This window comes from Podarcis erhardii (genome assembly GCF_964252035.2).
Source record: "Podarcis erhardii genome assembly, chromosome: 4".
Lineage (NCBI taxonomy): Eukaryota > Metazoa > Chordata > Lepidosauria > Squamata > Lacertidae > Podarcis > Podarcis erhardii.
In genome coordinates, this window is record NC_138508.1 from 43,022,846 (window position 1) to 43,041,214 (window position 18,369).

At 42.5% G+C, this 18,369-nt stretch overlaps 1 protein-coding gene across 3 annotated transcripts in view; it reads left to right on the top strand.

Annotated features, from left to right (window-relative positions):
• The window catches only part of IGSF3 (immunoglobulin superfamily member 3), a 494,096-nt gene that overhangs the window by 457,046 nt on the left and 18,681 nt on the right, over window positions 1–18,369 (top strand). For all 3 annotated transcript variants that reach the window (XM_081858447.1, XM_081858448.1, XM_081858449.1), the window contains one exon: window positions 118–522. In XM_081858447.1, coding sequence (XP_081714573.1) covers window positions 118–522 — 405 coding nt within the window. The remainder of the gene's footprint in view (window positions 1–117; window positions 523–18,369) is intronic.

Genomic DNA, 18,369 nt, shown 5'->3' on the forward strand with positions numbered 1-18,369 from the left:
GTGAGCTGCTGCTAGGAAAGCACTTCTTACTGTGGTTGCAGAAATTGACGTGCCAATGGTATTACAGTTACTGTTGAAAATATTCACTTTGTGTGTCTGTCTTTTGCTTTTTGGTAGATGCTGGCTTTGCAGTTACAGCCATCTCCCGCACCCCTGGAGTGACCTACAACGAGTCGTTTGATTTGCAATGCATCATCAAACCACATTACCCATCCTGGGTCCCAGTGTCTGTGACGTGGCGCTTTCAGCCAGCAGGCAGCACCGAGTTTCACGATCTGGTCACCTTCACTCGGGATGGAGGTGTTCAGTGGGGAGATAGGTACGTTGGGTTTCGAACCAGGACAGCCATTGAAAAATCAGAATCCAGCAACAACGTGCGCCTGAGCATCAGCAGGGCCAGTGACACAGAGGCGGGAAAGTACCAATGTGTGGCAGAGCTCTGGCGGAAGAACTACAACAGTAGCTGGACACGACTGGCAGACAGAACCTCTAACCTGCTGGAAATCAGGGTCTTACGGCCTGGTAAGTATCCTATTGACAATGCTGCCAAGACTCTACCTAGTGCAGAGACTTCGGTACGAAAGCTTGCCATTCCAGCTGCATGGAATTACTCATCCTTTTTTATATTGTGTTTAGGGTTATAGGGCTTTTTGCTTTGGTACCTTTTTTTGGGAGATGCAGTTTTTGTTTGCTTTGTGTTGGTTTCAGAGCAGGAATTCGCGGGTTTGTTTGTTTTTTAACCACAGAAACAAAAGAGAAATCTCAACCTCCCTGAAGTTTTCACTGTAGAGAAGTGTAGTGCCACTGTGCTTGTTCCCGACTCCATGAGGCAGGTGTAAACATCTGTTAAAAGGCAGTTTAAGATGTATTCTTAGCTCACAGTTGTATGAGCAACTTTGTGGTACCTATGAAATGTGTCTCCAGGACCAATTTCATTCCTCATTTCCTGACAGGGACTCAGTTTTAAGCTTAGACAAGCCATCCTCTCCCACATGTCTTATCTTTGGATCTAATGCGAATTACATAATGGTTTGAAAAGCTTGTCTGCCTATTAGTTATGTTTTGTGGGGGGGGGGGGTTCCAGAAAACATCCAAATCACAGTTCATAGCACTTGTGAAATGTTTGCTGCCTTCATAGTTTGTGCTGTGGCTTAACACATTAGGTTTATGAGGATTAATGACCAATCTTACACGTCCAGAAAACACGATGGTGCATCTGTTCTTGGAGTACAAAATGTACATGCAGGATTGCATGTGTAAAATGAAAATCAACATGTTGGAGAAAAGACAAAGCTAGATTTCCACAGTCAGCTGGTTTGGGGCTAGCAATGAAACATGCAGCCTCAGATGTGCATTCTGAAGAGGCACTGTCACCGGAGTGCTTTCTCTCTGTGTGTAGATTAACCCATAAATGTCTTGGCTCATTTGAGTACTCATGAAACTATTCAGTTGAGAAAGGTACATTTTAAGAGGAGCTCTGGTTTGAGATTGGTGGTCTGGTCACATTGGTGAGGGATATGTACTATTACAGTCAATAAGACAGACTTCTAATGAATGTGGTCAGTAAGGATTCAAGGAAGTGCCGTTTAAAGGAGAGATGATGTCAGGCACAATATTGTGGCTCTGATCCAACATCAATCAGTAATTCTGTTTATCCAACTCATTCAGTCTAATTTCAGCTAGATACTATTTTTGTGTATGGCATCTATTATGCAAGTCTCATTCTGTGTCTCATACAAATCAGACAAGTACGTGTGTCTAGGACATGTTGTTTTTGCCCTTCAGTTGCATTCTTGCAACTGCTCCTTTATCAAATGTGTTCCTTTTGCATTTGTAAGTGTGGGATCTCTTGATGCTTCCTGTCCTCCAGACAGATGACATATTTGAGGCTTCTCAAGAGTATCAAGTTTTGCATGTTGAAATCGCTTTACAAATAATTATATAAAATGAATGGGACATTGATGCCTATTAAAATGTAGATAGCAATTCCTTCCTCACATCTAGTGGTGCAGCAGTAAAACTGCTAGCACATCTGCAAAGCAAAGTGGGGGGATCATTCTCAAACTGGATGGCAGACCATGTGTTAAGATCCCTGCATTGCAGGGGATTGGACTAGATGACCCTCAGGGTCCCTTCCAATTCTGTCATCTCAGATTTCACTGCTAATAGTGAATAGTAGCTAGACTAAAGGACTCAGCACCATATCTTGTTCAGGACTGTAACCCATTCAGTGCACAACCAGAGATAGTGGTTTTTAGTCTGCAGATTTCTGAAACCTTTAAAGCCCTGTGCTGAGTGTCCACATCTATTGAACTATGCAACAAACAGTAGTGGCAGTAGCAACAGAATCCTAAAGTCAACCAACCAGAGCTAGATACAAAATAATGGGGCAGGGGGCAATCTTGAAATTAAGATTAACTAATACATTGCCTCTGAATACCACTAACTCCCCAAATTTAGTTTTCATTCTGGACATAAACTCACAGTTCTTTCACACAGTTCTTTTTTTCTTTTAGCAGCCCAATTTAGGAATGATTGGGATAAAACATACCTGTCTATTGTCATTGTTAAATAGCTAAAAGACAGAAACTCTTGCTGATTTTCCTCAACCACATATAGATCTACCAGTAGATTCTGGCATAACCTCTGGCATGCAGTCCTAATTAGGACCAACACACTTCCCCGTTTGATCCACCAGGCCATTTCATCCAAGCCAAAACGATCTGCCTTACACCTAACATCAGGTGGGGAGCTGGTAAAGACAGGGCTTAGATGAAAGAGGCTTTGCAGTGCCTACAAAGCCTCTTCCACACTGCCTATGAAGTGCTTGGGAAGCACTACATAAAGGGCTTAGCAAGCCCTATATAAGCATGGTTTAAACACCAAAAACCAGCTGACTGTTGGTGCTTGGGAAGAAAGCATCGAGGAGAAAGAAAGGGGCCAGCAGTTGAGCCCAAGAATCATTACCATAACGTGAAACTGTGGCATCCAAATAAGACCATTGCCATTCAAATGCAAGCCATCCTAGATGGTGGCAAACATTTGTTGAAAACAAAGGAAATAAAACTTTTAATGTTATTCCAATTAGAACCGGCTTCTTTACAAGCTTGGCTGATTGCCCCCAAATGGTGCCCCCACTGGACATGTCAAATTAGCCATCTCAGAAGTATTCTCCTTCAGATTACTGCAATGACAAAATTTGATTGAGGGAGCGAAAGATGGTTGCACTTAGGCTGTGTAGATCCGGGGTAGAGTTCAGGTTAAGACTTGAAGGCTTTGGTTGAATCCAGTGGAATGTCCTATTCCATTTTTGCTTGATGTTTATTGATTACCACATCCTCTTGCAAAACATTTCAAGGTGTGATCAGTGCCACACGCTGAAGCACAGAGTCTGAGGGACTCAGACAAGGACAACAGACCCACTTTGGGAACTGAGCACATGACAGCTGGCTGTGTTGCAGACAACAGATATATTTATATATGACCCCCAACAGGGAATTTTGTCAGATGATTTGTGCCTGTATCAAATGCTGCCGACCTCATCATCATTTGTGCACTTAATTTTTCAAACATGAGCAGCATTAAGGCTTGGAAAGGACCAAGGGTGAAAGGATGCCGCATATACATGCAAATCAGCAACGTCCCCATCCAGAGCAGGCAGTAACCTTTGTTGCTCTTCTTTTATACTTGAATAATTAAGGGAAATGATTTAAGAAGTACTGTAAGCTGCTGCTTTGCCTCATCTAAAAAGGGCACTCTGGTTCCTTTCTATAAACTGAGGAAAACCACAAGACTGCTTCATACTTATGAGTTACCTGCACAGATAATATTTGTGTTGGAGAAAATGTTCATGTAAGACAGTGGTGTCCAAACTTTTTTCAAAGAAGGCCAGATTTGGTGAAGTGAAGGGCCAACCAAATCTTGTTAACCTTTTTTTAGGATTTTACCCCAAAGTTGTTGAGGCCCCCGAAATGGACTTTGGACCTGCCTGGTGTAAGAAGTGATCATGTCTGAAATCTGGGTTTGCCCTTAAGCTTTTACGACTCTGATCTGGTTTGAGTGGCTTAATTTGCCCTGCTTGGCTTTTCCAGGTTTGCTGCTTTTAAATATCTTGAAGGCCACTGAAGACTACTGCTGACAGGGTTCACAGGAGGCTTGTTTGCTAGTAATGTGCAACAAGATGCCCACAGGCCATTTTAGCACCATGAACAATATGGCCCATTAACTTAACCAATCGCCTAATCCCTAGTTTATCCCGATGCAGCATCATGCTGTAGCTGCTTGCTTGCTTTTAAATAACTTGGGGGAGGGGGGTCATAAACAAGAATCATAGGAATGATAAATGATACAAATAAGTAGACCAAGTCTCCTCATTTGTATATCCAAAAAATAACATAATAAATTTGCTGTAATATCTATGATATATGCCTCATTATGAGTGGTCAATGTTCAGGTTCTTGGTTTGTGAATTGGTTTAAACAATAACAGCAACAATGAGGAAACACGATAGAAGAGAGTTAACAAATAGCATTCAACATCACATAGCCCTTGTGATTGTGCTTAGGCTAAGTATGAGTAACAGTCATTTTTCCTAGTATGCTATCAATGAAACCAGTGTGTGTATGTGTGTGGAAGTGAAGGTAATAATTTATGTTTAAATTTAGATCAACCAGTTTGAGCCAAATACTGATGGGGGAGATTGTTCATTTTCTGGGATACTGGCATATGTTATGAAATTAAACGACACTGGGGTAAAGCCATCTTTCTCGATCTGTCCACATCAACTGAAGTTTTTCTTTTTTTTAATCTCTCAGGGAGGACTATTTCCCAAACTGTTTTGTACCAATTGTCTACCATTGTGCCAGAAAAATCTAGTGTCGGGTTACGTTCTGTCTTGCCACTTGTAATAAATGGCCTATTAATTATTTATTATGTACCGTATTTTTCGCTCTATAACACGCACCCGACCACAACACGCACATAGTTTTTAGAGGAGGAAAGTCCACAGGCATGCCACCCGTAGGCGTTCCCTCCATAACACGCACAGACATTTCCCCTTACTTTTTAGGAGGAAAAAAGTGAGTGTTATGGTGCAAAAAATACGGTAAGTCCATATACTCTTGAAATATATATAATGAAGCTAATTATGGTTTTACTTCCAATTGTTATTTCGATATTTTATTAATTTATTGGAATATGGAATTCCAGAAAGGCTGGATTTTTGTACTTTCCCACCACACGTGGAGATATGTACCGGGTGTGGGACACCCCTCTAGCAACATGGTGAGGTGCCATTACCAGGTTCCTAGAGATTAGGGATTAATTTCCTATTGCTCACTGAAATGGATTTAAAGGTTTGTTGTTTTTTTGTCTAAGCCATTGACCTGGGTCAAGTTCATAGTTGAAATCTCATTCCTGTTGGTGTTCAATAGGATCAAGTGAACCCACCGATGCACTGATTAGAATTTTATAGATTGCAGATTTTATACCTGAGCCATGTCCTTCTGTGGATATTACAAGTCTTTCAGATGGGGTTAATGGTCTTGTGAATGCCTTACTGTTAAACTGGGTTAGCCAAGAAAAGTGTGGATTTGGTGGAGTAGCAGCCAAGGGGCTTTTAATTTTCCTAGTTTAGTCCATATTTCTTGGTCTGATAGTGCTATATTTCTGTTATAAAAGTCAGATAACCAGTATAGACCTTTTGCAACATAAAATTGTCATGAAGTGTTGTGAAAACAGTGGCTGGAAGGCAAGGGGTATAGGTGGAGCTGGTGCTGGAGTTAGGATTCCTGCCTTCCTTCTCTTTCCGTGCATTAAGTATGGTTTGTGTGAATCTGTTTTGAATGTTTAGCCCAGTTCTAAGAAGTGGTTTGCAGAAGTTGGTATTCCTTTGATAAGTTCTTTTTCTAACTGGAGCCATTGCTTTGAGGTGTCATCTAAAATAAAAGGGACAGCATGTCTTACTTGGTTAGCAATAAAATATAGATCAGGGTTTGGGATACCCCAGCCTCCTTCATTTGGCATTTATTCTGGGTCTTTTGCAGGAGTAATTATTTTTCTGCCATTTTCATATCTGTTTGGGGGAGAGGTCATAAAATAGGTGGACCATATATGGTAATAATATTTCTTTGAATCTTTTATAAAACTCAGAAGTGAAAGCATCAGGTCCTTGGGCTTTATGTAGGTTCGGTTAATGTCAATTTCTTCTATGGAGATGGGGCTATCTAAAAAGGTTTTTTCATCATGAGTTAATGATGGTATGGGTAAGTTTTCTAAGAAATTGTGGATATCTCTTTTTTTAATTTGGGCATCATGAGGTATATAATTTAGAATCAAAGGCAAATTCTGAGCAGAAGTCAGGAGAAAATGTTTTAATACCATTGCTTTTTTGCATACTGTGTACCCCTGACTTAGATTTTTTCTTTTTACATCTGCCAAAAGTCTAGAGTCATTAATTTCTAAGGAGTCTATTTCTTGTCTCTTTTGTTCAATTCCTCTAAGGAGGTATTTTGAACCTGAACTTTTATATTTAGTTAGCAGCTCAGTAATTTCCATTTCTAGTTTGGTTATTGTTGTAGAGACTTGTTTTTTAATATATGCTTTTTCTTTGATACAGATACCTCTTGTCACTGCTTTCATAGCCTCCCAAAGGTTGGTAGAATTGGTGTTGTCATTGTCGTTTTCCTTGAAATAGAATTGTAGGGTTTCTGCTATCTTTTCCTTTAGGTGGTTGGCTGGTTAAATGACCATGATGTAAAGGTTTGGATTTCATTGCTCGGTCATATGGTCACTTCTACTGGAGCATGATCGGTGATGTTATCAATGTTCACTGTGTGAATGGAATTAACTTGTGGAGTAAGCAGTAAGGGATGTGGGTGGCACTGTGGGTTAAACCACAGAGCCTAGCATTTGCTGATCAGAAGGTCGGCGGTTCGAATCCCTGCAATGCCGTGAGCTCCCGCCAACCTAGCAATTCGAAAGCATGTCAAAGTGCAAGTAGATAAATAGGTACCGGTCCGGCGGGAAGGTAAACGGCACTTCCGTGTGCTGCTCTGGTTCTCCAGAAGCAGCTTAGTCATGCTGGCGACATGATCTGGAAGCTGTCTGTGGACAAACGCCAGCTCCCTCGGCCACTAAAGTGAGATGAGCGCCACAACCCCAGAGTTGTCCACAACTGGACTTAACGGTCAGGGGTCCCTTTATCTTTTAAGCAATAAAAAGTCTAATACGGATCAGGAGTCATGTTGGGGTGAAGGAAATCTTTTGTATTTTCTCCGTATCTTGTATAAGCCCTATTTTTGGAAGAACTGTAGTAAGTCATAGGAGGTCTTTTATCTTTTAAAAGGTTCTTCCAGGTGGTGCCCTTGCTCAAGACTTTTAGAGACACTGCTTGTACATTAAAGTTGAAGTTACCCCCTAGTCTAGCTTCTCTCTCAGCCAGTTTATTGAATTTACATAATACCTTCTGAATAAAGTCAAGTAGCTTTGAGTTTGGTGCACATGCAAATCTAACAGTTATTTTTAAATTGCCTTCAATTGTCCCTTTAATAAAAACATATCTATCATTCTTGACTTTAAGTATTGAGTTTGAAGTTTATTCCTTTGACACATTGTCTCAGCCTTTGAGATAGGTAAGGATTAAGAAATGTTTTGGGGAACTGGGGAACTGGCTCTGGAGCAATGCCCATTGTCACTGTGTGTTTGAGTATAGAGTTGAGAATGGAACATCCTGTTTCTCAGGGTCTCTTTAACTGTGGCAATCATTTATACTCTCTTCTCTTGCTACAAACCATAAAACCTAAGTGCTTCTGGAATTGCTTTAACAAAAACTACTGCAAAGCCCTGTTGGTATCAAAATTTAAGGGTCAGTACAGATGTGGCAACACTTCTGATTGGACAAACACCTGCTGGCTCTCAGGTTTAGAGACTGGCTGGGCAGAGGCATTGGGTTATCAAAGGAAGCCCCATATAATGGGGCAGCTAATAGCGGCATTTAACGAAAATCAGCCTCTGTGCCAGGGATATGGATTGTGGTTAATGTAAAGACAGTTCAGTCTGTTAAGGTGTCTCTGAAAACTGCGGGCCACTGAACAGGCAAATTGATTGGAACTGCAGTAAAGAGCAGAACAGTCAGAAGCTAAGGGTTAGAAAAGGTCAGCAGCATGGTGGTGGTCTATCATAGAACTTCTGGCTCAGAGAGCAATTTCATTTTCTCAGCTAGTTCAACTCTTTGGCCAATTAATTTAAGAAGCCCTGCCGGTCAGGCGCTTCCCTGCACCAGCGGCCATTACCTGATGGTACCAAAGTAAGCGGTACCAAAGCCTGCCATTGTACAGTCCTTATTGCCATGGGATGATAAGTTTGTATAGCTGTGCTCAACTGTAGAAAAGGAAAGGACTATGAAATATTATTTAACTACATCCTTGCTTTCAGTATGCTGGTTGAGCCTCTAATTGACGGTGAGTGGCTGGCAGGGACCAAAACCCATTTCCTAATTCCAGTGGGCCGAAAAGAATAGCTATTTTAAGGCAAGTAATTCCAAAATCTGTCCCGTGTATGGACTACCAAATTAAGATAATCTCCCTGCGAATCAGCGGGTACTAAAGCATAGCCTGCAGACAATCACTGACTCTGTCAGCCAGTTTCATGAAAGAAAACATAAATGTGTAGAATTCAAAGTTTGTTTATGGAGCTTCTCAACGGGATCTTTCTTAAAGACTTATTTCTTCTTGACAAAAGTGAAGCCTACAAGCTTTTGAGATATTTTCTATTCTCCACTAACTCTGGGAGGCATTTCAGTTACTTCAGGAGTGGTCCTTCCCCTTCATTCACAAGGAGGAGGGGCTATAAACTTGTTGATTCAGAAAGGGAAGGTTCTCTTTCTCTGGTGTAAAGGGCACATCTTTCAGGAAGTAGAAAGAAAAGTATTCCTTCTCTTCTCTTCTCTTCTCTTCTCTTCTCTTCTCTTCTCTTCTCTTCTCTTCTCTTCTCTGCCTGACATGGGTGAACCACACAAGGGGGACACCAGTAAAGGGAGGGACAGATGGTTACCTCTGTATGGCTACCGCTATATCCCGTCTATCCAGGATTGCTCAAGGCAATCCATGCTCTGCAATTAGCTGCTGCTGCTGCTGCAACTCTCCCTTGAAAGTTGTTTGCCTTACCTCTTAAGAGGGACACTTGTTCAGAGCTAGTGGTAAGTGCAGCAGCTGTCTCCCAATACACCTGTCAAGGGGATGAAATGTATTTTGCCATAGCCCAGTCATCTCCCACCATATTTCTGCACTAGCCAATTGCGTGTTTATAGGACTCACCCACCCTCCCTTTCTCTGCGGAATGGGTGTAGGTGCAGGGGTTGGGTTAAGAGTCAGCAGTACTGGCGTGAGTGTGAGATTTTTGCTCAGTGCTTTATGGTGATAGTACAGCATGGGAAGCCAGCATGGTGAAGTCCTAGTGGCTCTCTCTGTAAACTTGTATCTGGACAAGGTTTTATTTCTAAAACCAGAGAACTGCATCATGGTAGATTAGTTTGTGATGTACAGTGGTACCTCGGGTTAAGTACTTAATTCGCTCCGGAGGTCCGTTCTTAACCTGAAACTGTTCTTAACCTGAAGCACCACTTTAGCTCATGGGGCCTCCTGCTGCCACCGCGCCGCCGGAACACGATTTCTGTTCTCATCCTGAAGCAAAGTTCTTAACCAGAGGTATTATTTCTGGGTTAGCGGAGTCTGTAACCTGAAGCATATGTAACCTGAAGCGTATGTAACCCGAGGTATCACTGTACTAGCATTTTTTTATGTTTATGTTTTAAGTTTATGTAGATAGTGTGTTTATGCTTATCTTGCGCCATGAGACAACAAACACTTTGAACTTAACTGAGTGGGTAAGGAGTTTTCTCAACCAGGAACTCTTGGGAAAAGCTGGCTGCTAGGAAGCAGAAACACCCTGACATTTGCTGGGTGACTCTGCTGGAGCTGTGCATACTCTTCTGGTCACACCAGTCAATGTGCCGTGTAGTATCCAACAGCAGATGGTGGGCCCAGTTATGGGCCGACTGACTTCAACAAGTCCAACGGGGGGAGCATGAAGCAAGGAACACTCAAGAAATGCTCTGGTATATTTGTGTAACTTAGAATTGTTTTGGCTGGAGAGAGCAAAATGCACTTTGTGCACGAGCAGGGTTGTTTTAGTCTTTTGTTTATTGCAAGTATTCCAACTCGTCTTTGAATAAGGATTTCTAGGGTTTGGGGCTAGAGTATCATAGCCAGAGTTTCAGCTCATCAAAAGGCAGCTTTGATGAAACTGAAGCATAGTTTTAATAAAATGGTTTAGTAGAAGGCTCCCTACTCAGATCCTCAGGAGCAGAGGAGGACTGCCCATCTACCTACAGCAGATCCTCCTCTGCCATTTGGATAACCATAAGCCATGACCTTAGTGAGGTGTTTTGAAGCCCAGTAGTTCTATTTGCCTAAAATTGACTGAGAGATATCAGGTGCTTCTGGTGATGGGAATGCTTTTCATGAAAGGGGCGTGTGAGGTCAGAAGCTTGATTCTTACTTTCTAACACCTTGTCGGAACAAGGCAGTATGTTTGCAAGTAAGTTGGAAAGGAAGGCTCACCACAGCAGGGATTACCACTCAGTCCAGCATCATAACAAGCTCAAGGTTTTATTATTGAGCTAAGTTGCCAATGCAGCTGTTAAACACAGTACATACTTAGCTTCCTGTAGAAGAGAAAGTTTACATATTTTTCGTCCATACCAGTGAAGGGAGGGGCTTTTTTTTCTTTAGCATGTGATTCATCTGATTAATACCTTGCTTTTCTTTTTCCCACTGGGCCTTGGGTTTTGTTGCTACAATCTGTTCTACCCACTATGGACCTCTGAATGACAGTTTGCTTGAGTGGCTTCCAGTAGAGACAGACAAATAAAGATGTTTTCAAGACTTCATACTTAGGATTGCATCAGTGACTTACTGAAAGTGATTGACTTTCATCTGGTTCACGTGTGTTACTCCTACCAACCTTATTGGAAGGTTTTTGGTTTTTTGCTCTTTGTTGCTCGTGCACTTGGCAAAAAGTCATTTATCCAGCTTGAAACTTTATTGCTTAGATGTACACAGTATAGTGATAAATAGTGGAAACCTGTTTCTGAACTTGCATACAGATAATTTTGAAAAGTTTGGCAGCACACAGACTTTACTTCTACTTTTTTAATGAATTTTTTTTACAAATGTTGACTCTTAATGAATAACCTGCAGAGTAAATAAGCATATTTCTTTATAGGATGACTTATTCGAATAGAGTTTAATTAAATGTTTTCCTATTTGTGCCAGCGCCATTTATTTTGAAGGCTTTTTGATGAGCCATTGATGAAATAGCTCAGTGTGTGATTTTGCCCTTTGAATCTGCTGCTTGATGCAAGTTCTGTTTTCCATTTTTCACATCTCCATATTCTAATTCACCAGCGATCATTGAGGCGTACACATTTTCTGACGGCAGATGCATCTTGCACTGGAATTCTTCCCTCTTAGCCTTTTTATTTATGTGTGCTTCAGATTTTGACATGCTGTGAAGTCTTCTATTTTTCACAGACACAGACGTATATATATGAAAAAGTTATAGATGTTCTTTTTCTTCTTCCCGTCCAAATTTTATAGCTGCCTTCTTCATATATATATATATATATATATATATATATATATATGGCACCTGTTTATTTCAGATCGGCTTTTACTTTTCAAAATCAGAGTTGACCCTAAATCTCCTTGATGATTTCAAAACATGATTTTCTGTCAAGGTTTGAACTCAAGCCTAGAGTATCTCACTGTCTTGTGTGACCTGTGGCTAGTACTTGCAGCAGGCTGTTCCTCCAACACTAACCACATGGACAGATTCTGATGCATCAGTGCTTATAAAGCACTGCTTATCTGTTTAAGGACCATTGCTAACTGTTCTTAGTGTAGCCAATAACAACATCCCCTAAACGGACTCTAAGTGGCTTGGTTGGCCCTCCCAACCTGTTGGATTCTTCCCACTCTCCCATTATTTTACCATGTATGTCTGGCCTCGGATGTTATATGAAAGGGTGTCAAATAACTATGCGATAATTAAATGACCTAACTAAGGAAATGGGTATTTTAAAACATTGGTAGCGTCTATATATTTTAATATATCCCCGCGGCGGGGTGAGCTCCCGTCGTTCAGTCCCAGCTCCTGCCCACCTAGCAGTTCGAAAGCACCCTTAAGTGCAAGTAGATAAATAAGTACCGCTATATAGCGGGAAGGTAAACGGCGTTTCCGTGTGCTGCTCTGGTGCTGGTTCGCCGGAGCAGCTTCGTCACGCTGGCCACGTGACCCGGAAGTGTCTGTGGACAGCGCTGGCCCCCGGCCTCTAGAGTGAGATGAGCGCACAACCCTACAGTCTGTCAAGACTGGCCTGTACGGGCAGGGGTACCTTTACCTTTACCTTTTATATATTTTAATAGTTCAGATGGGTTTTCTTGCTCGTGCTTCTTTCTTGTGAAATTATTTTGATATAAGTTGCTTTGGCCAAAATCACCAGCAGCACCTAGTTAAACTATGGAACTCCCAAAGGAGGCAGTGATGGATTCCAACCTGGGTGGTTTTAAAAGAGGATTAGACAAGATCTTGGAGGAGGTGGCTATCGATGGCTCTGGGTAATGCTTCTGAATACCAGTTACTGGAAACCACAGAAGAGTGCTCTTGTGCTCAGAGGCTGCATATTGGTTTCCCACAGGCATCTGATTGACCACTGTGAGAACAGTATGCGGGCCTGATCCAGCAGGCTTTTCTTATGTTCTAATCAGTGACCATTTTCTTCCTTATCTCACAAAGGATGTTCACTAGTAGTACCTAGCTGCCTGAACTTTCCTCTCCATCCTGCCACCATAATTTATCTTACACTAATTAGGGGTGGGTGGGAGGAGAGAGAGAGTTATGAAAGTATTAAGCATCACTTCATGTCATCTTGCTCTGAATCCATTTTAGGATTCAGTTAATCACTAAAATAATATATATGTTATTGTGATTAACAAAACAGAGAAATGGGACATTCTTCTTCAGTACCACCCCCAAAACCCTACCGGGCAATCAAAGGGCCCAAGGTGGCTGTTACTGGGACAGGCACTCCTTTAGGTACTTGGGTCCCAAACCATTTAGGGATTTATATGCTAGTACAGTGGTACCTCTGGTTACGTACTTAATTCGTTCCAGAGGTCCGTTCTTAACCTGAAACTGTTCTTAACCTGAAGCACCATTTTAGCTAATGGGGCCTCCCACTGCTGCCACGCTGCCGCCGCCGCGATTTCTGTTCTCATCCTGAAGCAAAGTTCTTATCCTGAGGTACTATTTCTGTGTTATCGGAGTCTGTAAGCTGAAGCGTATGTAACCCAAGGTACCACTGTACCAGCATCTGGAATTGGGCCCAGTAGCTCAGTGGCAGCCAATGCAGGGCTTTCAGGGCCTGTGTCACATTGTCCTATAGGCTGCCCCACCTACCAATCTGGCAACTGCAACCTGCACCAGCCGCCGCCACTATCTTCAGGGGCAGCCCCACATGGAGTGCATTACAGTAGTCCAAGCAGGTTGTCACTACAGATGTGCAGAAAATTCAGCAAGCAGTTGAAGTGGGAGTTTTAACTGCAACTTTTGAAAGCTGTTCCATGGTACACTCAAGACAATTCATTTTGTTTGAACTGGCTTAAGAAATCACACTGTCAGCTTCCCAGAGTGAGGGATGTGCATTCCATGCAGTCACAGGACTTTTGAGAGCTATTACTTCAGGAGCACAAAAATGAGAAGGCCTAAAAAAGTGGGATACAAATGCATGAAATAAATTATAAAATAAATAAATTGGAGTCAAGGGTGGGGCAGTATTTTGCCTAGCTGAACCTACTGTGGCAGTACTGTATGCTAAAGAAAAAAGAAGGTTGGAATATAAGCCCTTCTCTTGTTAAGATTCCTTCAGCAAAGAATCTGCCCTAGTGGTTTTCTCCAGCTTGTTGGGGAAGGGGTATAGGGATGGAGGGGGAAGCAGGGAGTAGTTGTGAGAATCTCAGGAAAGAGTTAATGTTGTCATATTTACTAAGAAACAGTTCTCCACTCTCCTCTCCAGTAATTCAATCATGTTGGCCTGCTTTCAGGCAATACTACGGCAAAGTGACAAGTTAATAACGGCAGTAATAATAGTCGCAGAGCCTAATGTTGTTTCCCTTGCTCATACTCTCATTGCACCATCCTGCCGCCCATGTTGCCTAATGCAATTTCCAGTATTGTTAATCCAGTTTGAGTAGGAATTTTATTCTGCTCTGCAAGAGAATAGCACATGCAGGAGCCAGGGTACCATGTACCTTAGGGACCTGGCCACATTATTTGTGACTCTGCCCTTCCTTGTAATTATATTATTTTTTATTTGTCCTTGATTCTCCAAGAGAGTAAATTAACCTTGTTGTGAATTAACTCCCCCTCTCCTTGTTCTTTTCCATACTCCTTTCATAGAAGGGATTGCCCCCAGAGTGACTTCTGCTTGTTTTTCTTTAATTATTCTCAAGCACCACCTTCTTTAATGCAAGTAAATGTGCCAACTTCCTTCTGTAAAAAAGATAAACCATAATGACTTCATGCCATTTCATAAGCAGGTAATCACAAAATGGATTATATTGTGGAGGTGCACACTTGCATTGCTTAGTACAAAGCCTCCAACACTGTCAAGTCCCGCTGCATAATTTTCCTAACCTTTCCTTTCCCTGTGGGGACAAAACCACAGGAAGTGAAGCTGTAATAATAATATTATTTTGAGGAAGGACAGGCTTAAAGACTTAGTACTCTCTCTCTCTCTCTCTCTCAATAACTCTCACTCTGTGTGTTTGCACAGATTTTGTGTGAATTCCAATATATTTCCAAAGTATTGTTGTTATTTATCTACCACCCTTCATCCGAAGATCTAAGGGCAGCTCACAAGATAAAAATACAGGATAAAAGCACAAAAGAGATACAGTGGTACAGGGTTACAGACGCTTCAGGTTACAGACTCTGCTAACCCAGAAATAGTATCTTGGGTTAAGAACATTGCTTCAGGATGAGAACAGAAATCGCGCGGCTGCAGCGCAGCAGCAGCGGGAGGCCCCATTAGCTAAAGTGGTGCTTCAGGTTAAGAACAGTTTCAGGTTAAGAACAGACCTCCAGAACGAATTAAGTTCTTAACCCGAGGTACCACTGTAGTTAAAACAAAAACAAAACAACAACCTTTCCCCAAACACATTTAAAAGGCTGTAGAATATTAATCAGCCAAAAGTCTGGTTAAAGGGGAGCATTTTTACCTGGCACCTAAAAGAAATACTGTGGTACTTCGGGTTACATACGCTTCAGGTTACAGACTCCGCTAACCCAGAAATAGTGCTTCAGGTTAAGAACTTTGCTTCATGGTGAGAACAGAAATCGTGCTCCGGCGGTGCAGCAGCGGGAGGCCCCATTAGCTAAAGTGGTGCTTCAGGTTAAGAACAGTTTCAGGTTAAGTACGGACCTCCGGAACGAATTACGTACTTAACCCAAGGTACCACTGTATAACGAAGGCACTGGATGGACCTTCCACAAATGGGAAGCCACTGCAGAAAAGGCCTGTTCTCATGTTGCCACCCTCAAAACTCTCTTGGACGAGGCACATGAAGAAGGGCATCAGAGGATGATTGCAGAGTCCTGTCAGTTTATATGGGGGGAGGCGGTCTTTGAGGTGTTGTAGTCATGAGCCATTTCAAGCTTCATAGGTCCAAACCAGCACTTTGAATTGGGCCCAGAAGCTAATTAGCAAGCCAGTGCAGTCCAGCCAGGATCAGTGTAATATGTGCAAACAGTCTTGCCCCAGTGAGCAACCTGGCCACTTAATTCTGCACCAGCTGAAGTTTCCAAACCATCTTCAGAGGCACCCCTACATATAACGTGTTGCCATAATCTAGCCTGGAAGTTACCAAGGGTTTAGGCATTGCAAGGCCTGTCTTTGTGCATTATAGCAGGACATGGGAGCAGTCAAGTCGCTGTATTGGGACTAGTCTTTTTTTTACTCTTTCATAAAGAGTTGGGTGTGAGCAATGTGGTGACTGGGTTTGCCTAATTGGCCAGATTGGTAAAAACAAAAAGGGATTCCAGCGACCTCCAAAAAGATCTCTCCAAACTGGTGAATGGGCATTGAAGTGGGAAGTGTAGTTCATCACAAATAATATTACATACCTTTGAATGACAGCTGTTGGGGAACATGAGCAGGACAGTGCCATTGCTAGGGTATGCCCCTGGTATGAGGCAGTGTTAGGCAGCAGCCTCAGATAGCAGATCTGCAGTATCGGTTAGTTATTTTAGTTCATGGTGATTATGGTTGTTGTATTTTTACTGCCGTTGTGATGGAGGAACGCTTGTGGGACTTTTCTACCTCAGGTGTAAAAAGAAATTGACTAGCCTTGGTTACTATACACCTTGAGCTGAGTGTGGAAGCGCATTTGCTTCAGGTATCTAGATGGTTTGGGGCCAGCTCTGGCTATTGCACAAGGGCTTCCCTTAGGCCACTGTAAAAACAGAAAGCTACAACGATCCCGCAGGGGTCTTATACTCTTAGGTTCATTTTAGTGTTTGAAGGGTGTTCTCATGTCTGCAAACAAGCTATAAATACTCCTGGAAACCTCAACTGTGTTTTACTGCATATTTTCAAATGCCTTTTCAGTGTGAAACCTGTAGTGGAAATCTGTGGCCTTACAGTGCAGTGCTTACAGTATGTCTACCTAGCCTGTTCATTGCAGTAAGTGGCAAGTGGTGCTAGGATTGTAGCCCAAGTCTTGTAACTTCACATCAGATTAATTGGACTAGCCATGGGGGGTGGGGTGGGGGTGTATGTGTGCAAGTGAGTGCAAGGTTGTCCTGTGATTCGCAAGAACCCCTCTGTATCTTTTTCATTTTTGCCTGTTGCCCTCCCTTCTCTTACATCAAAAAGGCCAAATTCTGTCAGAGGCTCCGAAAACTAGGGCAAGCTCTGGGAAACTTTGTAATATTTCATAAGTTCTCTCCAGGAGAAGGCTGTCTTTGAAGATTGCTAGCCTCTGGGGAAGAGTGCCTTCAAAGTGGGACAAAGCAGCCTTAGACTGCCTCCCCTTCGAGCTCAGATGTGGTAACCCATGGGACCCTTTGCTGGTTTTGGCACTGCTCTGCGAATCGTCATTCTGTTTCCCCCTCTCCCACCCCAGCTCCCCTTCAGTTCTTGACCAGTTCCTTCTGCTTCCCTCCCATTTCTTTTTTAAATAGAATGTTTTGCCAAGGGTGTCTTTGGCAAGATTAATCATCTTAATAGTTGAATTATGGGAGGCGAGCCTGTGTCCTGCCTCTGTAGTTTATCCCTAGCAGAGAGCTTGCGGTATTTGATCTGATTTTCTCTTTCTTTAATCTTGCAATATAACATGGGAGGGATGTTGTTGTTTTTTTAAGCCTAAAAGATGAGATGTTTCGTGTCTGGCACTTCTGCCCTACAGATCCAAGTATTTTATGAGAGCCAGGTCACTCTAGGGGCATAAAGCTGAGGGTGCATCTACACCAACATACTTATTTTAGGAATTGGTTGCCCAAGGGGTGATGCATCCAGTCACAGATGGGGTCATTGCTTAGCCCAGGCTTCCTCAAACTCGGCCCTCCAGATGTTTTTGGCCTACAACTCCCATGATCCCTAGCTAGCAGGACCAGTGGTCAGGGATGATAGGAATTGCAGTCTCAAAACATCTGGAGGGCTGAGTTTGAGGAAGCTGGGCTTAGCCCCTTGCAGTTCAGAGTGTCTTGCCTGTTTACATGGCTGACTGAGGAAAATGCAATTTACACCAAAGGCTGCATAGCCTTCCTATTTGCTCCTTGCAGCCCATGTGGGAGTGATCCAGGACAAGGAGGTGTGGCCCTTTCCTACTGAGTATACAAACATGCAGTTTTAAAATTGTAAATTAATAAAAATAGAGTGCTCTTACTCTGGTTCCTCTTTGACAGTGGAACGGACTCTCTCGAGGGGGCTGTGGACCTTGGAGGTTTCTAAGCAGAGGTTGGATGGCCATCTGTCATGGATGCTTTAGTTGAGATTCGTACATTGCAAAGGGTTGGACTAGATGACCCTTGGGAGCCTTCCAACTCTACGATTCTGTGATTCTCTCAGATAGAATAGGGACTATAAAGGAGACAGATGGCATGCCACCCAAAACTATACACCGGCGAAGCAAAGTTGAACAATGTGTCTGCAGTTATAAAAATACAGTGGAATTGGGAGTATTGCTTTGTTCTTGGGTTCAGATCTTAGCTAGCAGTGGGCTTGCTTAGGTGCCTTCTGGAAAAATAATG